Consider the following 27994-nt stretch of genomic DNA (forward strand, 5'->3'; position numbering starts at 1 on the left):
TTGAGGGAATACAACAGGTGTAACAGGGTAAGGGAATGAACAAGGAAATGATATTTTATAGTTTGGGTACATAAGAACAATGCCGTTTGAACACCAAGTAACGGTGCCTAACACTTGGCTGCCAGCTGCAGAGCATCTTATCCACTGTGATACTGTAATCTGAACCAACTGCAGGAAGCACGCAGGGTTTTATGGATACGAGGAGGTGGATATGACATGCGATAGCCAGCAGCATTGCTTAGAAAGCTGAGCAACAATTAAAACAGCAGATTGGACTGCTGCTGATAGTTTCACGTTTTCTACTCGTACGAAAGTAGAGAGGCAAGATAAAGTTACACACAGGAATTAGCTTTGTCTCTAACCTGGCCAGGGGACGAGTCAGTTGTGAGACATGTCCAGTCCTCTTTTTTTCTTTCAAGTGAGGATTAAACTAGAATCACCACCTTGCTGTTGTATGCCTCTGCACACCAGTAAAGATGTACTTACAGTATACTTCATGTCTGCAAAAACATGGATACTCACACACACGGTTCCAGTGTTCCCACACATTTTCATTGATAAGATTTGAAAACTTTTCCATGACTTTTCAAGGACCCTAAATATTTTTTTTCCTTGCCCCCAGCATTTATCAAACAAATTTGATTCAAATGGTATTAAACACAATTTCAGCCCCCCAATAACGAGAGCCGTCAGAAGTGGAGTAATTAAAAACAAAAAAAAAAGCCAAAATGTTTTAATTAAAAAAAAATTAAAAAACGTACAAAAAATACATTTTAGTAAAAATAAATAAATAAAATAATGCTTTCTTTTTTTTAATAAAAGCAAAAAAAAATGACAAAAAGAAAAAAAAGAAGAAAAAAATCGCAATTTTTTTAAAAAAAAGAAATCATGCCTTCCAGTAGGTTTGTAAGGCCACTCAGAGTCTTTCTTTCCCTGACACTGATTTGAAATGCTAAATTAGCTGTTAAAGGCCGACTAGTGGGTCAGACTGCACGACGGACTGTCCACAGTGTGTCAGGGTCTCTACGTCACAACCTATCAGGTTTTTTACATCCTCTTCACGTGTGCTGTCATACGCCAACAAATACTTAAAATTGGTGCACTTCTTTACAGTCTGAACACTTAAGGTTGATGGAGTTTTCCTTCAAATTTCTTAAAGTCTAAAGTTGATGCCTGTGAGGTCAAAGGTCAGACTGTACCTGTGTTGTTGATGGCGTGCGTCCACAGCAGATGGGCAATGTCATGAGTCCAGGCCGCCTTGTCCTCCCTGTCCTTCGCTTGCAGCGTGATGCAGTCTTTGGTTCGAGGAGCCTGTCGCACCCAAACTTCAAACTTCACTCCTTCCACACCCACGTTTTGAGTCAGACCCATCTCACCCGTCTGCGGGAGAACAGGATGGAAGACAAAAAGACAAAATCTGTGTTAAAGGACAAAAAATGGACTGTTAAAGTCACAGTTTAAAGGAATGCTTGTGTTTATACTGAGGTGTTTTAAATAGGGTTTTAGCAAAATTGTATTTGTTTGGGAAGCATTGAGCATACGACTGGATAAATGAGATTCGGATTACACTGCACGAGTTGTGTGAGAGTTTATAAACAGATGTTTTGATATAGTTTTGCTGTTTTTAAAGGCGGTCCTGTTTTATTTCAATTCATTTATATTTTTTTCAGTTTTTGGATTCTTCATTCACCATGAATGTATTCCAGAAGTTTTCCTCACAAATTCAACATAATGGGGTAAAGAGCTGGTAAACAAATACTCATTTTGTGGTTGAAGTATTCATTTAAAGCAAAACAGAGCAAAATTTCTAAGTTTGCGTTCAATTTAATCTGCACAGAAAGTGGATTTTCCTCTAAACTCTTCGAACACAGAGCACTCAGGAGATAATGAAAACTGACGGAAAAGATAATGTGTGTGTGTGTGAGGGGAGAAGACAAGGCGAGCAACAGTGTGTGTGTGTGTGTGTGTGTGTGTGTGTGTGTGTGTTTTCGAGGTGTGCACCTTGATGCTGTGTTTGTAGCTGTAAGAGGTGCGTCCCGGGCCGGGGCTCTTCTGTTTAGTGAAGATGACAACATGCTGGTAGAGGAAAATGTTCCTCACGCCCGCCCGCTTCCTCCGATTCCCCCCGCACACCGTCAGCTCGCCGTGCCGCACCAGCTCGCCGCGCTCTGCCACCGGGATCTGAAATCACACACACACACACACACACACACACACACATATGCACACGTTAGGATGCACTTATCTTGGCCTGAGGCCCAGGCCGAGGGCTCTAATCTGCAAATGATACCATCTTAATTTATATCTTAAGAGGCCATTTAGCCTTGAACTGAGTTTTAAATTATGGGGCTTTTTTTTTTTGGCCAGTGGGTTGAAATATTTCCCTTTTTTTTCACAATCTAGATTCATTAATTGCCTTGAAACAAAAAATAATATTGAAAAAAGTGCAGATGACTTTATTAGATTCTTAAAACAAACGGCTTTGGAAACAAGTGAAATTATCTCCCTGGAACACTTTAAAGGGCCAGCATGTACAAATTCATCACTGACTACCACAAAAATGAATAAGTGCTCATCTGAAAGTCTTTGCACAAGCTTATTGATGCCTTTATTACCTGGCAGGAGCTCGTTTTGGGCTTCAAACACTCCCTCTCTGGCCTGTTCTTTGTTTCCAAGCAAAATCTCCCCTTCACCTACTCCAATTTTCGATTTGGAGTTGCGAGACATTTCAGCGACAAAGACTGAAAAGCCTTATTCTCGAGTCAATAAAGAAAAGGACAAAGCAGTATTATAATTACAGTGCCGTGCATGGTGACAGGCTGAATTCCCTCTTCACTGGGATGCTTCTTTCTGTTGGATCTTTGCTCTAATTGGCCAGCTGACTCACGGCTTTTGTGAAAATATGACTTTATTGTTCATGTTAATTACAGGGTTAAAGGACTTTGCGATGTTGTCGCGACTCGAACCAGAGGCGGGGAGAGTTTTTTAAAGTCAAATCTTACGTAACGCTCCTTAAGGACTTGATACGAGAGGCTTGCAAAGACACAAACAAACAGTGCTAACATTTTCTCAACCGTAACCGCTCTGCCAATAAAAATTAAAAGGACTGATAATTTACCAGCAAATGGTCACACACAGCCTTTATTTTTAAACCCCTAGAGATGTGTGGGTCATGATATAAGTGATGCTTCACACACATTATGAACACCCACATACACACACGCACACCTGCACTTACGGTCTTTTCACTTGGAGAGCTTTTGCAGTGCGATTTGAAGTAGCTCAATGGGAGTGTTTGTGCTGCCGTAATCTCTCCCCTCGCTCGAAAGGGGGAGGAGAGGATGGTGTGTGTGTGTGTGTGTGTGTGTGTGTGTGTGTGTGTGTGTGGGAGTAAAACATTTGTCACGACTAGCTCTGAATGACACTGCTGTGTCAGAGTGGCACAGTATGGGGCAAGTGGATGTGGTGTTTTCTGACAATTTGATAAAGGTTAAAGCTGTATTTGTCAAATCCATACGAACTGACAAAGTGGTACCAAACTGTCTTCCTATTGGTCTGTCTTTTCTCCTACTTTCTTTTATTTTTTAAATTTTGAGCAAGTTAAAGACAATAACTTTCCCTGAAAAAGCCAAAACAAAACACAATTCAAAGGAGCAGAATGGTTTGCAGCTATGTTATTCTCTCCTGGATTTTAAACCAGCACAGTTTAATGTTGCTGTCATCCCTTAAGGGTAATTTATGTGTTTAATGTTCAGATTGTCATTGGAAAACCGCCCCATGATTCCAAGCACCTACATTATTGTCTCCTGGATTTTATGTTGACACTTTAAAAGTTGTTTTTTTCAAGACAGTTAAATTGTTTCATGTTCAGATTACAGTATAACAGTTTGCACCTACGTTATTTTATCTCTAGATTTTTCCTTGACACACACACACCTCTAAATTTGTCTTTCCTTGGAGACAATTTAGTTGTTTAACATTGAGATTTTCACTAAAAAAGAAAACACAATAACGTTCTAGAGGCACAGCGGTTTTGCTCCTACATTATTTTCTCTTGGATTTTACATCAACACGCCTAAAAGTTGTCATGTTTCCAAATGAAAAAACATGTTGGTTAATGCAGTTCACAGTAAACTTTGTCTCTTTGTGATGAACAAACCTCACAATACAATCTTCTTAAACACTTAAAAGTTTTGGTGTTTTCTTAGAGGGAATTTAAATGTTTTCGATGTTAAATGTTAAATGTTTAGATTTCATCAAAGAAAAGCAACACAGTTCCAAAGAGCATTTCGGTTTACTGGTGAATTATTTTCTCCTGGATTTTAGGTTTGCACACTTAAAAGTTGGTGTGTCTCCCAAAGGACAATTTTTTTTCTACTTAGATTTTCATAGAAAAATCAAACCACAATTCGAAGAAGCAAAAAGGTTTGCTCCTGTATTATTTTCCCCTGGATTTTACATTGACACATTTAAAAGTTTTCATGTTTCCTAATGGAAGAGGATTTTGATTAGTGTTATTATATGAACTCCGCGTCCAAAAGATTCCTTTGAAGTGCATTTTAAGAGCATTTGACCTTTTTAAAATGCTAGTAAATACTAATTAATTCCCTTTTTTTGAGCAAAAAAATGTAAATAATGAACTCTCAATGAAAGGCAGACGAGCAACACAATTCCATCTCTCCCAGCTGCCTGACCTCGTCAAAATGACTTAGTTTCTTCCCCTCTGAGAGAAGAAAGTGGGACTTGATTCACAGTTGTGGAGTCATAAACTGGGACAGGCGTTCTCACCGGACATCCGACGATGAGGTCACTGGCCCGGAGGTCCTCGCCGTGCCGCTGGGCGTGTCTCAGGATGGAGAGGGCGGAGTCAGAGGCTGGGTTTATCCCTCCCAGCTCCTCCAGAGCCTCGCAGTATTGCTCCAGTCTCTGAGTGGGAGCCTGGAGACAGTGAGGGAAGGAGAGAGGGGAGAGGGGGGAGGCTGGGGGGAGTTTGGACTGCAGGAGAGGGGAGAGAAGATTGACATTGCAGGAAAAATAAAAGTTAGACCTAGATTTCTCTTTTGGAGTCTCAACATAATGTTCAGACCAGAAGATATGTTATACAGCGCATAAAAATAACCCACAGTAAAAGGCAGTGTAAAATATGGATACTGACCCAGATTTATCTACCATAATGCATTGCAAAGACCAAAGAGGGTAAATTTAGACCAAGCGACAATCTCGGGGGCTAAAAAATGAAGCCAATAATCACGTGCTAAAAATTGCAGTTCCTTGAATGGCCACTTGAGGCTGGCTCCAAAAATGAGTCAGTCCCCATAGACCCAGTGTTAAAAGAAAAACAAACATGTTTAAAGTCTGTTTAAAAAAAGGCTTTATAGCTAATAACAACATTCATGACAACTGGTATGGATGATGATTTTTATACAATGAACGGGTTAAATGTTATTAAGGCTCAAAGTTGAGCATAATTACGGCCGGTTTGAGCGACAGGTGTGTGAAGGCTGTTTGAAAGTCGCTGGAAAGTACAGACATAGCCACTATGTTTTTGTGTTTCTAATGTGAAATATATGATATGTGTAATGAGACGCAAGGGCATAGGTTTTATTTTGAAGGTGGGAAAAAAAAAGGGAAAAAAGGGTGTGTGGGGGTCCTCAAACAGAAAAACACATCAAACACTTCCTGCATTCTGGTGATTTTTTTTAAGTGCACAAATTTTTAAAAAATGTATATTTTCTAAATATTGAGGGGCAAGTGTCCCCTGTGTTCCCCCTAAATCTACGCCTTTGATAAGTGAAAATGAAAGAACAAACATATTTAGGTTTTCTCTTTTTTTATGGTTACGAATTAAACTTTTTACAAAACAGCTTTGCACCCATAGCTTCATATTTCACAACATAAATAGTAAAAATGACACATCACAATACATAAAAAAACAAATATCAGCAAACCAAACGGAATCTGTTTTTGATGATGAGCCTTTTTTGTCTGTCACATGAGACATTTTTCATTGGGATAATCATTTTTTGTGGTCGTTATATCTCAAACTAACTTGATTTTAATGTCATTTCCTGGCCGAGGAAATGCAAACATAGTGCAAACATAATGACATCTCAATCTGTTCCTTTCTTTATGTAATCCCATTCTCCTTCTGGCTTTCCACTCATCACAGAAACCACGTGAAAGTAGCCACATGTGCTGTTCCCGTCATCATCCTCATAACAATCATGACCGCCATCCCCAAAATGATCGCCATCATCACGTCCATCACGATAACCATAAACCCTCCTGCAGCCATAATCCACAAGCTGTTTTAAAGCTGCTGCTTGACTCGACATGAGCTCACACCGCCTCCTGGTGGTGCCTCCTCAGAAAGTCTGCTCCTTTATGAAAACACTCAACAACTTGAATGAGATCTTAAGCACTGTGATCTCTCCTTGTAAAGTCCTCTTAGTAATCTCACGATGCCGTCGATGCATTAGTTTTAGTTAATTGTAGCTTGCAAGCTCAAATTACTTTCCCTATAATCCGCCTTTAATTGGCTTTTCTAGTGTACATTAAACATGTAATTAGCTTTACTGTATACAGCTCATTTTTAATTGCAGCAACCGTTGAATAAAGCAACTTTAATTGCTTTGTGCTTGTGATGTGCTCCAAAATTACTCATGATGTTCTCACATTGTGGTTTTAACTGATTTTCTAGAAGAAAATAAACAAATAAAAACCTCATGACCCTGACACTCTTATTATGTGGAGATTCAGGAATGTTTGATCATCAGCGAGAAAGGAGGGCACTTTTCTTTAATTGAAATTATGTTTACTGGAATAAGAAAAGCAAGAAGACACGGGTTGAACTCAAACACTTCTGATGTAATCTCTGTGGGCACAACACGCTGTTGTTTTAAAGATTCAAGGATCTGATTAGACCACAGCAACATGATGAGATTTACCTTAAAGAAGTCGGCAGCTTGTGTGACCAGCGGAGAGTCCAGTTCTGGTTTGCTCCTGATGTAGTGGGAATACTGCAAAAACTGCTCCCGCTGTATGTGGAAAAAATAAATATAAATGGCAGAACATAATAGAAATTTTTCTATAAAAAAGGTTCTTTTTATTGCCTTAAATCTAAACTGATCGCAAAATAAATAAGTTAAGGAAACAAAGGTTTATTCCAAGCCATTTCTAGTCAATTTGGAGTAAAAATCTGTAACATTTTTGTATAAAATGTCTGCATGTCTCTATGTATGTACCACAAAAAAAGGATTCCTTTAAAACAATTCAAATTTCAACAAAATATGTGCCACGTTTACATGATTTTGTGAGGTTTGACTTAAAATCTTTGTTTCCAAACTAACCTTTTTCTGCCCAAAAGTAAAAAGAAAACTTTTATTTACTCAAACTGTCTCAAAATTCTACATAAAAGATTTCTTCAGTAAAGTACAATGATGAAATAATGTTTTGTTTTGTTTTTTTTGATTGGCAGAAATTGGCATCTATAAAAATGAACCTTCAGTGGAACGATTCATATCTCATTGACATGCGGGGGCTGTGATGAGGGGTTGCAAGTACCCGCTGCTTTTTTAATGGGCCACAAGCCAGAAAGTCCTGGGACTCTTAGTTTAAACTGTTCAAATCTTGTCCAAACATGATGCTGATAACAGCTTAACCAACATAAACAAGGTCAAGATTTTAAAAACAATGTTTTTTTCCCAACATTCCTCAACTTACATATTTGCTGAAACAGTCCTGTTGCAACAAGCTCTGCACAAGAGCGCCCTCCATGGCAGGGAGCAGGTTCTGTGAGTGAAAGCTGCTCAGGCTGGCCCAGTTGGGGAAGAGGGTGTCTGCCTTCCCCCTGATGGAGGCCGGGGTGTCCGAGAGCTCCAGTAAGGGGAGGTATGTCTCTTCTACCCCCTTCAGGACGGCCACATACTGCCTCTCTGAGCTCAGCATCCGACACCAGAGCAGGTACAGCTTACTGCGGAAAACAAGGAGATGTGATAAAGAGGACAGGGAAATGGATAAGTAAATTTGCAAAAGAGCAAACAAACATGGGAGACAGAGGAGAAGCGGAAAAGAAGTGGGAGTGAAGATAGCAGTAAGCAATGGCCAGAGATCAAACAGTTAGTAATGATAAAATTATCTGAGATTGCACGCTGACTGATAAAATCGCTCTGAAACAGACTTCAGCTGTACTTAAAGGATCCCAAAAAGGATGAATCTCTTCTCCCTTTCATCTCAGCTTTTCCTCTTCTTAATGTAATTTATAATGTTGGTCTTGTTTTGGAGTTTTCAGCCAACTCAGAGCTTCTCCAGCTTATTTTCTCACACAGCAAAACACACACAAGACGGACTTCTTATAGAAATTAAAAAAAGAAAAAGAAGTAAAAAGACATACCTCTGCGCCGTTGATCCAGCTCTATCTGTCCCGGTCTCCCTCTCAGTCCTCCCGAGCAGCACGTGTTGCCGTGGCGACCCTGTATGGTCCACCACCTCCTTGCTGCTGACCTCCACCCCTCTGATTAACACCCCTCCTCCTCCTCCACCTCCCCCTGAGCCCCATCCAGGGATGGCTGCAGCCATGCTAGTGGTAATCACTGGGTCAGCTACTGCCCGTCTGCCCAGCCAGGACATCGGGGAGTTGCGGCTCGCCCCGCCCACTGGTGACTCAGCAGGTTTTGGGGTGGCCGTGCCTCTGCGAGGAGCCAGGAGAGCCTGGAGGTCAAAGCTAGGGTGGCGCTTCCTGGGGGGTTTGGGAGGGAGCGGGGCCTCTGTGGGCTGAAAGTTGAAGGACATAGTTATAAACATGACTATAATGATTTTTTTACCTCTTAACTAATTTGGTACAATACGAGTTTAAAAAAAAAACAATAATAATAATAACAATGCTCAGAGCATATAAATAAAACAAAAAATAGCAGCTTTAATGATGATTTTGAAATAAAAAAAAACTCCAGTTTATTCTTGTAATTTTGGCCCCTCAAAGAGGGTATTTTTGAGGATAAGCAGACAGACAAGATATTCAATTAATATCAAAGCACAAACTCACACTTTTCTTTGCCGGATTCAGGAGGTTCTGCAGGAACTTCCCTCCTCCAGCCCCGCCGGCCCCTCCGCCCCCTGCTCCCTCCTTCTTATTCCCTTTCTCCTCTCCTATCTTCAGTGTGGAGCAGGTCTGTGGTCTGAATAGCGATGCCAGGGACCCCCAAGACTGCAGCCCGCCCTCACTTCCTCCAGCTCCCAGTCCCCAGTCGCCCTCCCCCTCAGGACCCATCAGGTCCCAAAGGCTGCTGGCGGACGGCGTCTTTGGCTTGCCCTGACCCTGATTCTGCGCTCTATCCGGCTGAAGGAAGCGGGGTTTAACCTGTGCTACAGTCCGCTGGTAGCGCTCTACGGTCTGGGTCCAGAGATCCAAGAGAGCCCCCCCGCCCAGCTCTATGGCTAAGGAGCGAGCATCCTGGAAACGAGACGGGGGGATGGGAGGGAGGGACGCCAAAGGGCAGGTCGAAGATGGGGAAGAAGAGGAGGAGGAGGACACCACCTCGCACCACTGGGTGGCCTGCAAAGGAGACGAGAAAGAAAAGATGACTCTTGTTTGCCTTTAGGAAGATTAAAAGCATTAATGTGTGATCATAACTAGGGATACAAAATATTACGTCATCGGTATCGGCCATTATTGGCTTTAAAATGACGTCTCAGAATCGGACAACATGCTAATTTCTGCCAATATGACAAACCCGATTATGATAATTTCTTTTTTATTTTTTTGACAAAACATTAATTAATGATACAGCATAGATAACAAAGCGACATATCTGAAAGATATACCAGTATGTGTGAAGAATATACATAATATTGAACACATTTTTAAAAAAATAAATAAGTTAATGAATGAAAATGAAACTAGATATACCAGCACATGGCTGTACGCCTCTGCACACCGGTCAAGTTGCACCCACAGTCTAACACCCATGTTTGCTAAAACTGGGTGCTTCACACTCAGAAGATCTATAAAAGCACAACAGTTTCAAGGTGGTTCTTGAATTATGGCCAATAATAATTTTGACCTTCAAACACCAGATTCTAATCAGTTCATTTTTGAGTCCAAGTGGATGTTTGTGCCAAATTTGGAGAAACTCCCTGAAGGCCATCTTCAGATGTTGCATTCATGAAAATGAGATAAAGGTCAAGGTCTCAGTGACCTTGACCTTTACGCACCAAATTTGAATCAGTTAATCATTAAGTCCAAGTAAACATTTGTGTCAAATTTAAAGAAATTCCTTTAAAGTATTCTTGAGATATCGCATTCAAGAGAATGAGACCTTGACCTTTGACCTACGACCACCAAAATGTAATCAGCTCACCGCTGAGTCCAAGTGAATATTTAAGCAAAATTTGAAGATATTCCCTCAAGGCATTGTTGAGCTTTTGCATTCACAAAAATGTGATGGGTGGATGAACAACCCCAAAAAACCTTCTTAGAGGCATAAAGAGTTATATTCAGTCAGGGGGTTCGGATTGAATTTGTTTTTATTTACAGAGAAGTTGATCAGTATTGGTTATTGACCAAAAAATCCAATGTTTTGCATCCCTAATCATAACTTACTGTGTGCGTGAGAGACAGTTTCCTACCTCAGTCAGTGTGGACAACAGCCTCTGTGTGTTATCCAGGGTGGTCCAGCAGTCAGACAGACAGTGAGACATGTCTCTCAGCTTCTCCCTGACCGGAGGAAGTCGGATCTGGACGTCACTCAGGCCCACCCAGTCCATCTCGCACCATCCCTCCAAATCACTGAGCACCGACAGAGTCTCGCTGTGCAGATCCTAAAGGAATCAGGGAGATCCGCTGTGAGGTCTTTGCCTGGAAAATCCTCAAGTGTTTACTGTAGAGACCTGACAATCGTGCACTTGGGAAATAATGAATGGAATAATGGCAGCCGCCTCTGCTGGGAACGAGCTGACAAAACTTCTACAAGAATGAGCGAAATATACCACCGAACGGCAAAGTGGGCTCAAAACACATCTGTTTACATTTTAGTTATTGACTCCTGAAGTATTTCTGTAGTAATTGAGAGTAACGTGTAGCTTAGGGGTCTTGCGGGGCTAATAATCCAATTGTTCTCAAGGAGGTCGTTAGAGTGCCTCCATATAGAGAGACGAAATGAAACCAAAACCTCTGCATTCAGTTCCAGAAGGAAAAAAACCTCATTCAAAATCACGTAAACAACTGAAAAAATGCAAACTGCATCATTTCTAGCCCTCGAAAATAACCCTGCTAATCAGTACGTTGTGCTATTCAGCCCATTTGTCTAAACAGGGGTAGAAAAACTAATAGAAAAACAATGTAATATTGCAGTTTATATAACATGTCCAGTTTTACCCAGTGCAACATCTGCTGAACAGATTCCACTTTGACCACAAGTTGTAATTACAGGATAGGTCTGATGGTAGGAGCTAAAACATGAAACAGAAGTGCAAGCAGAGACTCTGTTATGTCATTCATGCATTAATATCTATGCAATATATTATAATAATATATAAGAATATTAGCTAACATTAGCTACAATAAGTTTTTGGTCATATACCAGACCAAGTAAATCTTTAACAGCAAAACCTTTGACAGTTTGAATGAAGCCACATTTCATCTGACTGCTTATTAATTCAGCTTGTATATATATATGTGTGTGTGTGTGTGTGTGTGTGTGTGTGTGTATATCATTTTTTGGTAGGAGGAGGTGTACTCTTTGCTTTGTAAATTTGTTACTCTAAACTCTCCAGTGACTTTTATTGCATAGTGTGCACTCATTTGGTCTTCATCCATTTTTCTTTTTTTGCATCCTTTTCTTGTGCAATAGTATAATGGCATCTGACTGAGTAGTTAGCGCCACCTACTGTTTATCTCAACGAACCAACTCCCAATATTCAGTAACATTAGTGGATGGTAAAGCACGTAAATTCATGTTTTCCTTTGCCGATTTTCTGAAAAACAGGTTAAAATTTGCTCTGCACTGGAGCAATGGAAACCTAATTATAAATGAGCTTAAAAGCTACAATGTGTTGAAGTTTTATGTAATCGTATAATCTTCAGAATTATTCTGATGGGCAAACTTAATGTTTGTCGCAAAATGAGTCACTACTGGTGAAAACTGCTGCAGTCTATGTGCCTTCGTGTCATTCTTAATACTACCACTAAACGGCGCCAAAGTAAGAAATTTCAAATTTGACCTATAGTGGCTTTAATTTTAAGAATCATAATGTGGTTGTGAGCCAAATACATATTTTAATCTAACATATAATATACACTGTGTATGCAAAGAACTGTATACATAAATGCAGACTATTCTATGGTGCACAAAAGGTTCAACAAATACCAAAAAGTAACTCTCACATTGGCTGTTTCTCTGAATGTCTTGAATTTCTGCTGCTTGAGCGAGAGTCTGCTGAGGGACAGAGGCGGGTCCTTGTAGTCTTCCAGCTGTGACTGGACTTGCTCAATCTCCTTATCACACTGGGGTAAAAGAGAGATAGAGAGAGGGGGTGAGAGGAGGACACAAGGCATTTACTGTACATGGGGGACGAAGAGGGACGTGGGAAGAGAAACCCTGCGGAGGAGGGGAGTAGTTCTCATGAAGCGGAAAGAGATATGGAGGAGAGATCACATCTTTTCTTTGACCAGTGTACTATATTGCACTGGGCATCTGTCTTGTTGTGAAGAAGAAGCATATCTTCGAAAAGACACAAAACAGCAAATCAGGGAGTTTCCGAGGTAATCCCTGCTGGGAACTGCGGAGAAAAAAGGGAGGACGGGTGGAGTCAGAGCAGTGACAATACGTCATGCAGAGTGCACTGCTGGACACTGAGCAGCTGCTAATAGTCTGCCAGGTCTGTGAAAACGAAACTAGAATTTTGAATCAATTCAGTTCGTTCATGAGTTCAAATGGATGTTTGTGCCAAAATTGATGAAATTCCCTCAAAATGTCCTGAAGATATCATTTCTGTGCGAATTTTTCATATGCAAGGTCACAGCAACCTTAAACTTTGACCACCAAATTCTAATCAGTTGATCCTTTAGTCCAAGTGGATGTTTGTACCACATTTGAAAAAATCAAATCCCATAAGGTGTCCTTGAAATATCGCATGAGACAGATGAGGACTTCTGACAACCAAAATCTAAGCTAAATCTTGGGTCCAAGTGGAGGTTTGTGTCAAATTTGAGGAAACTCTCTCAAAGTTTTCTTGAGATATCACATCCAAGACGATGAGATGGACACAAGGGCACAGTGACCTTGACCTTTGACCACCAAATTCATATTAGTTGATCCTTCAGTCAAAATGGACGTTTGTGCCATACTTAAAGAAACTCTCTCAAGGTGTTATTGAGACATCACATTCAGGAGAAAGAGACTGAAACAAGGTCACAGTGACCTTGACCTTGACCTTTTGACCACAAAAATGTATTATATATATACTTTAATTCCATGGTTCTGTTTCTTGCACTGTTACACTGTTACTTGTGTTACTTGTTTTGTTTTGCACTGTAAGACTCATAATTTTTATATTTTATATTTTATATTTTATATTTGTATCTTCTATTTTATCTGTTTTCTTTTTCTATATTTATGTTGCACCAACCCACCAGAACAAATTCCTCGTATTGTGTTAACTATACCTGGCAATAAATCTTTTTCTGATTCTGATTCTGATATATAGCTATATTAATCAGTCCAGGTGAACATTTGTGCCATAATTAAAAAAAAATCCCACAAGGTGTTCTTGAGATATCTTGTTTACAAGAATGAGACGGTCGAGGTCACAGGGATCTTGACCTTTGACCATGAAAAATCTAATCAGCTCATTTTTGAATCCAAGAAACTCCCTCAAAGCGTTAAGATACTGTGGTCACAAGAATGGGAATGACGGACTTCCCAAAAACATTATGCCAAGGCTGTTGCCGGCATGGAGCCATAATAAAACCACACTCTTCCTCCTTGCATACCTTCTCCAGTTTGTCCACCAGCCCCGCTAGTCGTCCCAGAGCCTCCAGGTCACGGCCTCTCTGGTTGGAGACTCGGACGAGCCGGTGGAGGGCGTCATCCACGCTGTCGTAGAGTTTAGAGGTTGCAGCAAGAGCAGCCCTGATAGGAAAAAAGTAAAAAATTACCAGGCAATTACTTATAAATAGGAGCAAGAAGTTTATTTGTTTATTTCTATTCTAATGACAGAGAGAACTTGCCAAAAACTCACATGTTTTGGCTGGTAGGAATGATGTAATTATGAAAAACAAAAAAGCTTTGCAGACCAACTGCCGGGCAAAAAAGGAATCAAATCAGCAATCAGCCTATACTTGTATTTGGCCTCATTCTTGTACTGACTGAGCCAAAACTCATTACTGGATGAGACGAACAGCTACAAATACAGCAGTCTTTAGATCATCTTTAGTTCTGTAGTCGGGCGCAAACAAACAAGCGGCACCGCTCTGTCCTCCATTTGATGTTAAGTTCACATTCCTTTTCTCCTCCGGCTGGTTTTCATTTTTTTGGGGCTGAAAACAAACAACTTTGTTTTCACGATGAGGAGTATTTTTAACCTATAACTCATTTTGACAAAAAAAATCCCTCAATCGAATACAAGAGCTGAGGAGGCAAAGGACATGCAGATCCCTTCTGTGCCCCCCGGGACCGAGCTGCTTGTGTGAGGTGGTTTCTGCATGTCTAAGTATTTGCCCAATTAGAATTGTTGTGTTTGTCATGACGTCTTTGTATTTAAAATAGTCCTACTTCAATAGGCCTCTGTCTGATGTATATTCTAGTGGTATACACTCTCATTAGCATCAGAACAAAAAAATGCAGACACACACACCTCTACTGTAAGTAATGACTCTAAATTTGTCTTTTAAAGGATAACTTTGGTATTTTTCAATGTGGACGTGATTTTTTCCCATGCTTTTGTGTCCAAGTGACTAATAGGAACAAGTGAAACTATTCCAGTATTGAGCAAGACAAAAAGGCTGAAATATTAACACCCAGGGTGTGGTTACACCATATTTTTACATCCATTAAAATTGTTTGTTTTTGCCACTGACAGGCTGTTTATTATTCAAAGTGTTTGACAGCATTATGGAAAGAAACAGTAAACTCTCACGAAAGATACCGGACTGGTAGAAATGGGTGCGATCCGTCGGGCTTTTCTATTCTATTTTGGCCTTTATCTCTATCTTTCTGCAAATAAAAGAAATGGCATATGAAAAGATGTTAGCCAGATGATGGTGAGAACTTTAGAGGTCATGGGACATTTTTTCGCTCACAGTATTGCTGGGAAACTATGATGATCCAATAATATTGTTGAAAATACTATATATTTATTTCAGTTGTCAGAAATATGTGCATTTTCTGGAGGCCTTTTGATTTGGTATAACTTAAGGTAATAACTGCCTGTTTGCTTACATTTAAGTAAATAAAAATCTAAAAAACTTTATTTTTTAACTTCTAATAAGTAATAAGAGTAATTTATCAGTAATCTGAGTCCCTTAATACCCAACAACAAGACACGTTTTGTCTCAAATCAGCAAGAAGGGAAACAAAATTTGTGAAAATAAACAGAAAAAAAGCAGCAAAAATTGTAGTGCACTTAAAGCATTTGGCTTCTAGTACCTGCAGTCTGGTGACTTCTGTGCCAGTCCAGATGCGCTGTTGGTGAGTCCTGCGAGCCAGGCCCCGCCCCTTTGCTGTGGCTCGGTTAAGCGTTGGTCGGCCAGGACGCTCGCCATGAGCTGCCTGTGTTTGTCGATGCTCAGAGGAACAGCCTGAAGAAGAACAGCGTGTTTATTAATGTTACTGTGGAGAATCATCAAACTGCACACGGTGAAATATGTCCCTGGCATCTCTGTGACACGCACATGACAATCGCGTGTCATTAAATCACTGGTACACTGACACAGAGAGGCTAGAAAGCACGCCATGTTAGACTTCTGTCGGAGTTGAAACGAATAGATCCACATACCAAGCAGCTACCATTGAAAGGATTTTATATAACACACACACACACACACACACACACACACACACACATATATTTATAACCCACGTAATCAGAAAGGCTGCAATAATGTGACATGAAGTCCATGAGTAAAAAAGGACGAACTTTAAAGAGCAAAAGTTCGTCTAAAGTGGATGGGACATGACAGAGTATTAAATCCCCCCAAAATAATAAATCATGTTAGATTTTTATACCTTGATGTTGTCTGGCATTGGCTCAGTGTCCATTGACTGCAGTGCCTCTCCGAGGAGTGCGAGGGCGCTTTCACAACGCTCTGTGAGACTTTCCAGGCTCTGAAGGAAGACAAAAAAGTATTTTTTTTACCATCAAATTACCTTTAACACAAACAGCAATATGTAAACAGACACAGGGTAGTGTATAAATTTGATCAAATCCCTTCTTTCTTTCCGCTTTTTCAAAATCCATGAGAGAGGTCAGACAAAGTGCATGGGGACAGGAAAATGTTTTCATCTGTTTGGATAAAGAAGTATAAACTGTCTAGGGAAGAAAAAGCCATTAAGATTCTTCTCAGACCTTCTTTCCTTTATTTATCCTCCACACCCAGTTCATCAAAATTTTCTAAAATCATCGACCACCACCGGGCAGCCAGCGTCCTTTTATCTGTCATGTCTGCAATTCACTTTCTCCCACTCGCCTCCTTCACTTTTCATGGTAATATGTTAAACTTCCGGTGCACAAAACTCAGTAGTTACCAACAATTAATAAGAACTACACAAGTGCTGCACTAGAACTGAAAAATAAAACAGATGGCAGATTTTTCACGCTAAAATGGACACGGGTTTATAGGCTCCAGCTGTGATGCTTTATATTGAAAGCCGTCTATATGTGTGTATATAAATATATTTTACTCATGCTAAGAGGCTGCAACATTCACTCCGTGGCACAATGGCCCAAGTTCAAATAAATAAAATAAATCTGAATAATTTGCAAAAGCATAGTTATCAGTCCATCTTAACTGCCTGAAGTGATCATTTCCTGTTCAATTTCCTCAGAACCACTTCAACACACGCTCAGGTCAGTAAACCAGTCCGCCTCGGCTGAGTGAGTCTACTATGGAAATTTTTTAAAAAACAATTCTCACCAGTCTGAAGGCGAGCCAGTCTGAGTGACAGTGTGTAAAGTCTCCATCCATCTCTTTGAGCAGCTGTTGCTTGTCAACATATTGCTGAAGGATCCCTGTTCCTCGCACCATATGGATCTGGACAGAACAGGAAAAGGGGGACAAATTAAGTGCAGGCAGTGGTGCCTCCAAGGGGGGGCACAGGGGGCCATAGCTAGGTCAACCATCACTAGGTCAAAAAAGAGACTTCAAATCTCAGTGAGTCTTTTAACTGGTTGCAAATATCCCTATATAAAATAGACTGAACAAAGCACTCCTCTTACTTGATTCTGAGCCCCCCCCCCTTTTTTTTAGAAAGAGCCGAGCAGGCAAAAACATTTATAACTCTTGCATCATTTCCATTTGTTAATTTATCTGCAGCAATAAAACTAATTGCAAACAAACAACAAAATGGGCCAGAGAATGCAGTTCCGGCAACTGTTAACATTTTTTTTGGGTGGGATTTCCCTTTAAAGTGCAAACTCTCAACGTTGCCAGGTTGAAATGCAAACCACATGACAACAAACAATTTCTCATGCGTGTGTGAAAGACAGATCTCTGCGGATCAATGCAAAGCAATGAGATGAATTGCCGGTAAAAAAAGAGTTATTTGCAAACTCTAGATGTGCCAAATGTGTGGAAATGAGGTTCATTTAGATTCAGGAACAATGTGAATGTGCGCTGCAGCCAACAGCAGCCAACATCCATCACATTTTAGCAGGAGTTAGAAACAAAGTAAGCTGTTGGAAATGTGATTTGCTCTTGAACATTTTGCATTCTGTATATGAGCAGTTATCCCTGCATTTATGAAGGAAAACTTTCATTGTGCTAATGTTTTCCCACAAAAAGTTCCATGTGGGTGTTCTACCTTTGTTTTAACATTTAAACGTACAAATAAAAGTCATAAAATTAACTGTGAGCTTAAAGAAAAACACTGTGCAGTGTGTGTCGGCTCATAAACTGCAAACATGATTAGTGTGACGTCACCTCTGCTCCTTCCACATTATAAGAAAGGGACTCCTGCTGCTCCTCCACCAAAACCAGAACAGATCCAAGGCCGCCAGGAACCAACACCTGGAAAAGACAAAAAACACACACGCCCAGGCAAACACATGTGTTTGAGCTACTTCATCACATCTGCAGGACAAATTAGAGCAACACAAACATTTAGCACATTTGGCTAAACAATATATATTTTTTTCAGCCTCACCTGGAACAATTTAAGCGCAGAGAGAAAGAGGGTGGAGGGTGGAGAGCGTCTGCTGTCCATTAACACCGTGAGACCTTTTTCTTTGGCTGCAGGCCTGATGAGGATGGACGGAGAGAGGAGAATGTGGTGTTTAAACAGAAGCAGCATTTTGAAAATGAGACGAAGGGACGCGTAAAGTAGGAAAAACATAGTCTTACCGAGTGATTCTGTGGTAACAGGCCAAGACCCGGGCCAGCTCCTCCTCAGAGAAGCCCTCCTCCGATGCATCCGTCTCTGTGACAACCAGAGCGCGTCCCAGCCTGTCCACTGTACCTGCGGTGGAGAGGCATCAGGTTAAGAACTGAGAGAGGACTAAGTTCAGCCTGTGGAATTGGTTTTATTTGTTTTTGATTATTTTGGAGTTTTTTTTTACATATATAGAATGTAAGCTTGTCAGTTTTTTGCACATCTTTATAATATAATCATGTTAGTTTTGGCGCTGCCGTTCACATAATGGTTCAGGGGATGCAGCAGGAAGTAATGAGTTGCCATGAAGTTAGTAAGAAAACTTTGGGCTACACCTTGAGGTCTGTTTTTAGCAGGTATTTAAATTTGCACCATGCAGAATTAGCTATTGACTGTTCCTGTTGCATTGTTACTATGGATTATGAGAGGACATGGATGGAGGACAAATGTAAACTACTAGATTACTTTTAGTTCAGAGGAAAAAGTTCCATATGTGATGATTACAAAGCAAGATCTAAACTTGTAAGGTCTGTCTTTTTATCTAGGATTTCTGTGGTTTTATGAACTTTTATATGAGATGGACATTAAAGAAATTGAAATTCCCAGAGACTGAAGTCAAACTAAACTTAGCAATATGTGTATCATGTATGTATGCTAAGATTTGGCTGACTCGTGACTCTGAAAAGAAGTGCAACTTATGACAAATTGTGCTAATTCTACATTTAGGTGTAAGAAACTACCAGCCAACCAATGTGTACACGTCGATGACAACAAAAAACAATGGCTGAATGCTAACCAGTAAAACAAAAACACACACAAAAAAAACTTAAAGTAACTTGCCTGTCAACTTTAGCTTCCCTGACTGGAGAAGCTCGGTGTCCAGTTCCCTCAGCAAGGGAGGCTCTCTGGATGTAACACCATTGAGTTGGTCGGGACATGTCTCTCCTGACCCCGCCTCCTCATTAGAGTGGTTAAGTAAGGATGTGCCTGATTGGCCATTGCAGACAGGCAACGATTCAGCTTCTTTCTCTGTTGAGAAAAGCTAAAGTTAAAGACAATATTCCATGGGGTGTTTTAGGACTTGTGGTTCATGCATTCAGTTTTCTTCAGACCTGTGCTGCTTTTCTTTGTGTCCTCTGTCCCCTCATTAGTTGAAGGTGGCACTCCATCAGGTTCGTCTGCGGGTTTTCTCTGCTCCAATTGGTTCTCCTCTGTGATTGGCAGCTTTTTCAGATCAGAGGAGGTGGTGGGACTTGGTTGAACACCTTTCCCCTGCTGTTTTGATCCCTTCTGGTGTGCACGACCACCAGACCTCGCCCTCCCTCTGGCCCCCTTTCCCTTCCTTTTCCTCCTAAAGACAAAGCACAGGAAGGTACTAATGAGGTGCAACACACTTAATATTTTATATCACTTTAGGAAAGACTTTCTTTTGGACATGATGTCCTTTAGAAGGTGTCTTTTGTAACATTGGTGTAAGGCAGTAATACTCAACTTACTGTCAACTCAGCTGGCCAAAGCTGGCCCTCAATAGGGAGCCGCATGGCCCCCTAATCATTTTTTAACTCACAGTGAAAATAAAGTGAATCACATTGGGAATTGTTTTTGTACTTTTAAAATACACAGGGTGCCAGATTGCTTAAAATTGTATAAAAATAGAGCTTTTTTTAAAAAATCAAAGTAAGTGCCAATGGGGGATCCCATGCACTCTGCAACAGAGGTCCGAGCTAAACCCCTAATGTCCTAAAATCATTAAAACATCCTGAAATCCTAGAAATATCCCAAAACCCTAGAAATGGCCTAAAACATGAGAAATGTCCAAAAAAATCCATGAAATGTCCTTAGATCCTGGAAATGTCCTTAAATTCTAAAAATGTCCTGAAATCCTAAAAATGTCCTTAAATCTGAGAAACATCCTAAATTCATACATCAGTGCGGCTGCTGTGACGGGCCCTTGGCCTCCTGTCATTCTGCCAAAGTGGCCCCTTAAGCAAAGCAAGTTGGGTATCCCTGGTGTGAGGTCTATGTGTGTGAGTTTGGACAGACTAAACGTTATGAGCAGAGTTTGCACCTAAGTGTGACTGATCTGTACTTTCATAAAGAAGTGTGAAAATGAAAGCAAACATAAAGAAGGAATGCTCATAGGAAATACAGCAGTACCTTGGTGCTCTAAATCCTGCAGTTTTAACTTCCTTTCCTCTGGGACACACTCTGTCCTCAGTCTTTCCGTCATCCCTTTCCGCTGTCACCTTTGGATTGGATGAGTTCTTGATTTTAGATCCACTGCTGGTAATTTCTCCTCTTTCTAAAACTCCAGTAAATAGTCCTTCTGGTGCGTCTGATGTTGGGGTTGTGGCATCACTGTCTCCGCTCAGTGGTTTATCTGTATCCTCAAAAACAGAGTCTGAATGAGACCCGTGATCGGAATGGCCCTCTATAATATGTCCAACTTTGTGGTTCATTAAGTCATTTGCGACCAAACTGTCGCTGCTCTCAGAGTCTTTGCCTCTGTGGCTGTCTCTGCATGCCTGCGTGAGGCTGTTACTGTCTCTCTCCTTGCCCACACCGGGCCTCCTCTCTTTGAACGCGCCATCAAAATAAAGCCGGTGGCTCTCCAGGCCCTCAGAGTCTCTGCTTGTTTTATCTCCTTCATCAGAGTCGTGGACAGAGGAGGAGTAAGACCGCCTCCCTCTGCCAGATTCACTGACTTCTTGTTGAGGCTGAGCTGGTAAAATATCACCTTTTGGGGTAACTACGTCTCTTTTGGCACCAAGGACAGCTCGAAAGCTTCCTGACCCTTCCAGTCTTCCATAACCCCAAGCTTTCCCCTTCCGGAGCTTGATGGCTTTACTCCTCCTGCACAGAGGCAAAGTCTTGGTCTTACAAATCCCATGCATCTCCAGGTACCTCTGCCTTGTGTCAACCCCCCCATCAGGCCCCAATCTGGGCTCCAACAGCTCCACGTAGTCCCCGTCCAGCTGAGGGTGCCTCGCCGTCCGCCCAAGCCCATCCTCACTACGCCTTCGCCGGGAAAGCCCAGGCTCAGAGTCCAAGCCGTCTGGTGGTAAACCATCATCTTCCTCCTCATCCCAGGACCAAGAGTCCAGTTCTCCGGAGGATGAGCCACCCCAGCCCCCGAGGCTGCTGCCCCCCTCGCTGGGGAGGCGGTCAGAGCCCTCGTGGCCTGACATCAGGCCCAGCTCCTCAGAAGGGTCGTGGATGAACTTTGGGTAGACGACCTCCTTCCAAGGAAGTCGGACCACACCATCACATGTACTGACCAGGCAGGTGTCAAGTCCACCTCCAACTGTGCAAAGATGAGAGAGGACTGTCAATTTTATATGTTTATTGAGGGTATACATTAGCCGAAAAAAAACTCCTATTTAATATAAAAAGAAACCATAATAAGGAAATAAACTTTTGCTGCCTTTCTTTTTTTTAGCTTTACTGTTCTTCTGACCATCCAGCACCTGCTGACACACTCATAAATCTCTCCATTGTCTTCTTGCCTTTCCACATACCATGCCTCGGTCATAAAATTCTTCTTGCCATCTGTTTCACTTCCCCTGTTTTTAAGTGTAGTCTTCTTCACAGTCATTACTTCCTGGCTAAGCTACAAAGAGTCACTTGAACACCTAATTACAGACATAATTATGGCTTAAACCTAAGAAAAACCTCAGTGGAGACCTTTCCAGACCCTTAGCCGAAAAAACCCAATAACAAGAAGAATCTATGAACAGTAACAAAATGAAAGAAGAAAATGTCAATGGAGTATATGTCAGTGGTTTTCAACCAGGTGGACCCCAAGGGATCTTTGAGGGAACTCCAGGCGCCCCCAGAAAAATAGAGAATAGTTTATTCTCACCATTGAATTCACTATGGAAGTGAGCCCAATGTAAGAAATAGTCATAACAGTGACTATTCTGATCATGGTTTCACTTCCTTTCATGGTATCTCCTAAACAAGTACTTCTCAAGTGGTGGGTTTCAGTCCAAAAGTGGGTCACAGATCACGTTTGTAAAAAACAAACTTTATTTTGAATTTGGAATAAAACTGAACATTATCTTATGTTTGGACCTTGACTATGAACAAAATCCTTGGTTGGACCAGTTGGGAACCACTATCCTTTACTGCAGTTGATTGGTGTCGAATTCTGGTTTTTGTCATATCCAACAACCAAAATCTTTTCAGATGGAAGTCCCTAAAGCAAAATCCTACCAAAAACGTGGGGTCTGTGACCCAGTGTGTATCATTTTAGCAAAGAAACAGTTGAGAACCACCAGTACAGGTAATCCTTTCCTTACCTTCTCTCTTGTGGCCACGTTCTTTGTTGATGCAGTGCAGCCACTCAGTGGTGAACACAAGAGGGTGCTGTGACTCGGGTACCAAGATTTCCTGAACGGTACGCCCCCCAGGGGCTAGACATTTTAGGGCAAGCCGAGGGCAGCGCGTAGAGAAGGGCACCACCTGCAGGTAAAAGTCATTACTGCGCAGAATCCTCCAGTCGAGGGTGGAGAGCTGTACGACCACTTTTTCGCCTAAACACAGTGGCCAACCGGAGTGAAGGAATAGGCAGCCCAGGTACTGAGACTGTGACAAGAAGACAAAAGATAGCGTGTTAAATGTGTTAATAAAAATGAAACCTTAATTTGCATGATATTAAATCTCCTCTCTGTATCTCTCTAGGTTGTGTGGTGCACTGTCTGCCCTTTAGAAATGTCGCCTCTAGAGTCCCCGCTATCCTATTTAATGCTCACGCACAATCTTGCAAACAAACCACAGCCCACATGAGCCAGTCAGAGCTTGTCTGCATGGTTGTTTCAGATGAGTCGAATTTCTAGAACCGATAACGCACCAGTCAACACTATTCACTAGCTAAACTGGCCAAAAGCCAGCACCACATACAAATGTCAGACATGTGACTCACGCAGTGTTTTCCAGTGCTTAGCTGGCATGACACAGTGAGAAGACTCTGGATGGCTGCAGAGAGGCAGTGTGAGTCAGACAGAAACATGCAGATGACCAACTCTTCACAACAGCCAGCCACTGTCAGAACAGTCTGCTGTTTCATTAGAGGAAAACACATTAGGTAAGGCTGAGGAAAATCAATCTAAATCCAGCATGCTAAACTACATGAGTCTAAATATAGAAAATCACACATATACTCTAAAACTGTGAACTGAGGTGAAGAATAGAAGGCCCCTAGTGTGATCCTCGCTCTATCAACTGATCTATTTTGAAAAAAATACCTTATTCCATGCGCTATTCCCCTCTTAATCAATCCTGTGTCAGATCTATATCCTCTCTCTCGCAGTCTGAGGTATAAAAGTCATCCAAAACCTCTCTCTGGTGTTCCCATCCACATCTAATCGACTGACTCGGGGCTGCTCCCTCCCCCCTTCATGCCCTCCCGACTCACGAGACGTGATCAAATTATATTCCTTTCTCGACCTCTCCTTCGTCTTCCCTTTTCTGCCTCTGTCCTTCATTCAGTTTCTTTCCTGTAACCCTTTGGAGCATCACTTTTTTGTGCTGCCTATTACAATTATTTAAACCTTTGAACCAAGAGCAAATTGGTGCAATTTCTTTCAAAAACATTGGAAAAAGCCATAACCAACTTGGTAAGAAATTTTTGACAAATTGCAAGAATTTAGTAGATTTAGAAAATTTGTTTTTTCTAAGCTAGGGAAAATGTCTCTGGGGAATAAAGAAAAAAGCTAGGAAACAATGTCAAGGGCAAAAAAGAGAAAAACTACAGAAAAAACACATTTATAGTTAAATATTTATAATTATGTGACAAAATTATTATTAAGGTCATTTTTTTGTTTCTTTACCTTTCTTTTTTTCTGTTGTTTTGTTCCATTTTTTTTATACTATTTTCAGACATTTTTCAGTAAAAACAATTTAAGATAAAAATTATTATTATTTTCTATATCTAATTATTATTAGAGATCCTGAAATTGGGGAAACTGTCCAGAAAGTATATTTAGAATTCTCATTATTTTAAAAAAAATGTTACAGGAAAAAAGAAAACTGTAAACTTTTTTTTTAGCACTTTCTTGAGGTCATGAATGAAATCATGACAATTTGCTCAGTCCTAAAACGGTTGACGCTTTCCTGTTCCGTTGCTGAAGCGACAGCCTGATGGCTGTCAGGGTGGATATTAAAGAGCATGTGTGACTTTTCCCCTCTTAAAAAGTTTGTCTGCGTTGAGTCAGTCCACATTCTGTAACTCCCAGCGTCCTCTGGCCCTCCTCCCACTTCTCCCTCAATGTACCCCAGTGTTTGCTCCGTCTTACGCGCCTCCCGTTTCACAAGAAATTCCTCAATCAGTCCACTATAGTCTGCAACCTCCAGCATCTTCTCATTTTTCACGCGCACACGCCGGCGCACTGAATGAAAGCCATGTTCATTCTCTCTTTTGACTCCCACCGCTTCTCACTCTCTCTTTCTCTCACTGCAGTAACGCACTCACATATGGAAGAAATTATTGTCATGACTCACAGTCTAACTCCCGTCCCAGGCAACTCCACTAAGCGACAATGAAAACATCGTTTGCTCACAATGCCGTGGCATGTGTGTGTGCGAGTCTAGGAAAACTGTAAAGGGAAATATGAGACGGTTCTGAGCCTCTGAGCTTGGTCTAAACAGTGTGTGTGTTTATCTTTGTGTGTTTGTGTGCTGGAAAGTAAAATAAAAGGAATACTGTTCAGTATAAACCTCCGAGCTTTGACTTAAACACATGTTGCATCTCATTTGTTTGTCTTGTTTCATGCGTGCGAGGCAGAAAGTGCAAAGAGAGCGATGTGAGGGCACAAAGTGGAACTTTCAGTATCCAGTATCATATTTCCGTGCATTTCCTTTTGCATGTGGGAGTCTGAAAATCAAAACCAGAGCTCTTTTATTCATGCTTTATTTCACTGTGTTTCAGTAAGCTGTCGATTCAGTGCAGCTCCCAAGGCAGAAAAAAGGAGGTGGTCCTTTTGTCTGCAGGTCAAAGCGGCTGGTAAATCTCAAGTTTCACCAGTCACTTTCACTAATTTTACCGGCCGGCTAGAGTTTTAGAGCAGACTCGACCCTCCAGAATGTAGTGAGTAACTGTACTAGGGTCACACATGTGCCAAATTATTAAAGCCTTGAACTTTTCCTCGCACTGGTGTCTTCATGTCACCAGATGCTGTGATCCAAGGCTGAAGACTTGACACTTAGATTCGAAAAGACCTGAGACTGACATGACTGCTGTGAGTCTTAAAGCAGGGGTAGGCTGTTTTGTTTTGGTGTCAATGGGCAAAAATCCCATAATGAACTTTGAGCATGTTGTAATTCAAGTGGACTGAGAGAAAAGAGTCTAATAAAGAGTCTGACAGTAAACCAAACAGAACACATAACATCGGTAGGGTTTCAGAGATGGACAGAAAATGTTTTTAATAGTTATGTGCTGAGTTGAAAATTGGTTGTCCTGTAGAAAACCAGCTTTACCAAAACTCACACATGAAAATGAATCAAAAAGCTAACAGCTGACAGATTCTTAACACTGTGCCTTTTGCACTTGACAGCTGATTCTGCTCCTGATTAAACAGCTATGTGTGTGTTCTCATCCGCAGTGTTTGCAATGTGGGACTCACGCAGGCGTGCTGCTGCAGTTTGTGCAGGAGGTGCTTGGCAGGAATGAAGTAGTCCAGGAGGTAGCGAAGACTGTCGTGTTGATAGGTCGACTCCAGGACTGAAAAGACCTGAATGAATATGCAAAAGTGAAGAAGAAAACTCGAGTAAATGCAGTTGTAGTCAGTACATTAGCAGATTAGATGCTTCAACATTCACATTCATTTGTGGTGGCCGGCCACGATCAAAACATCTGCCACCACTTATTGATTTTATATTTTTGGAGCTTTGTTTTTCATTGCATCGCAAACTCAGAGTGTAGAGCATACTCTGGGCACAGATGGAGCAGCAGAAACTTAATCAGTAATTGCGCTGCTAAAAGTTTGCATTCACTCGTCTCTCCTCCTCTCATCCATAGATCTGATCTGATATGATGTGATCAGCTCTGACAGGATCAACAGATCAATTCTCCACCCTGCCTGAAACTAAAACTCCTCAAACTGCTATTGAGGGGAAAAAACTCAAGAGTTCTGTCTGTGCTGCGTTCATGGACCCGCAAAAATGTCTGAATTTAGAGAGGGGGAACAGAATGATAAAAAAGGAGAACCGGTACCCGTTTAAATCTTTTGTTTTTGACCCAAGTGTTAACATTTCAAATAAAAGAGGAGAAATAATCAAATCTGGTAAGGTACATTATGGCTATTTTAACCCCTTTAAACCTGAGCACACTAGCTTGATTTCTTTTAAAAAACATGGGACAAAAGCAATGAGCAACTTAAAATAAATGATCAATAAATTAGAAAGAACTTAGTAAACTAAATAAATAAATGGGAAAGTTTAAAAAGTAGGGAAAAAAAGAAATGACCTAGAAAAAAACATTTAAAAATTATAAAAATTCTACAACATAAACATAGATAATTATGATAATTATAAATATATAGATCTATTGACATTTCCTTAGCTTTTTTCATCATCATCAGTGGCATTAAATCATCTTAAAATTACAATAATGTCATTTATTGCAATTATATCTGTAATGATTTATCAGCTAACAAAAGTTATCATGACAGTCCTTTGGCTAACTGCCCTGTAAATGTTACGTAATAGTGTTTGGTTTTTGGTGAAACAAGTCATGTGAAGCTCCTGGTTGGAGGAAGAGGGCTTGGCTTTAATTGACCATCTTGCTTTTTGTTTGTGTTGGCTTCCAGCAGCAGTTTATATCTCGGGAAAGTAACGTTATCTGCACATAGCATCGCCTTCCCCACATGCTCCCAACATCCCCATATCATTTAATTGAATCTGCATTATTTATATTCCCCTGTTTATTACTGTAAATGTGCGAGACTGGATATGAGGTGTGTGTGTGCATCATTGTGGGACGTACCTGGGAGAGGAGGGGTGGCGCCGTGCTCTCAAAAGGAGGATAAAGCGACGAGAGCGCCCCCTGCACACAATCCTCCATTGCCTCCGAACCCTGAGGGAGACAAAGGTGGCATGAAAGGGTTAATCCATAACCGGATGTTAAATCAACTCTAATGTCTGTGTTTGTGTTCAACAGCCGGGTTGTCTCGCTTTTTGCTGACACACACACAGACAAATATACACACATATTCGATTTTCAGCTTCCTGTTGTATGGTCTGGGAACATTTCCTCCGAGGGCCAGTGAATGCGAGCACCCCCAGAACAAAAGAGCCCACTGCAACATGTTAACTCCCTTCACACATGCGTGCACAGCTGCATGCACACACACATCATAACACAGGGCTGGCCTGTGAGGTGGAGGGTGACGGAGCAGAGCACGCAACACATG

General features: G+C 41.2%; 1 protein-coding gene and 1 long non-coding RNA gene across 2 annotated transcripts in view; one reads left to right on the forward strand and one right to left on the reverse strand.

The window, feature by feature from the left end:
- LOC148185681 (uncharacterized) overlaps nt 1-27994 on the forward strand; it is a 138496-nt gene that overhangs the window by 99160 nt on the left and 11342 nt on the right. The window lies entirely within an intron of this gene.
- Nucleotides 1-27994, reverse strand: part of arhgef40 (Rho guanine nucleotide exchange factor 40) — a 49904-nt gene that overhangs the window by 10452 nt on the left and 11458 nt on the right. Inside the window, exons 2-23 of the mRNA XM_042511909.2 lie at nt 27568-27657; nt 26207-26314; nt 22886-23171; nt 20742-21888; nt 19697-19935; nt 19425-19613; nt 18557-18671; nt 18360-18453; nt 18137-18223; nt 17132-17248; nt 16224-16322; nt 15645-15796; nt 13991-14129; nt 12383-12502; nt 10627-10818; nt 9044-9553; nt 8393-8772; nt 7723-7972; nt 6948-7037; nt 4789-4995; nt 2002-2181; nt 1200-1380 (exon numbers count right to left, since the gene is read on the reverse strand). Coding sequence (XP_042367843.2) covers nt 1200-1380; nt 2002-2181; nt 4789-4995; nt 6948-7037; nt 7723-7972; nt 8393-8772; nt 9044-9553; nt 10627-10818; nt 12383-12502; nt 13991-14129; nt 15645-15796; nt 16224-16322; nt 17132-17248; nt 18137-18223; nt 18360-18453; nt 18557-18671; nt 19425-19613; nt 19697-19935; nt 20742-21888; nt 22886-23171; nt 26207-26314; nt 27568-27657 — 4972 coding nt within the window. The remainder of the gene's footprint in view (nt 1-1199; nt 1381-2001; nt 2182-4788; nt 4996-6947; nt 7038-7722; nt 7973-8392; nt 8773-9043; nt 9554-10626; nt 10819-12382; nt 12503-13990; nt 14130-15644; nt 15797-16223; nt 16323-17131; nt 17249-18136; nt 18224-18359; nt 18454-18556; nt 18672-19424; nt 19614-19696; nt 19936-20741; nt 21889-22885; nt 23172-26206; nt 26315-27567; nt 27658-27994) is intronic.

The sequence above is a fragment of the Plectropomus leopardus genome, chromosome 23, assembly GCF_026936395.1.
Source record: "Plectropomus leopardus strain MGB_pleo_1.0 chromosome 23, ASM2693639v1, whole genome shotgun sequence".
Lineage (NCBI taxonomy): Eukaryota > Metazoa > Chordata > Actinopteri > Perciformes > Serranidae > Plectropomus > Plectropomus leopardus.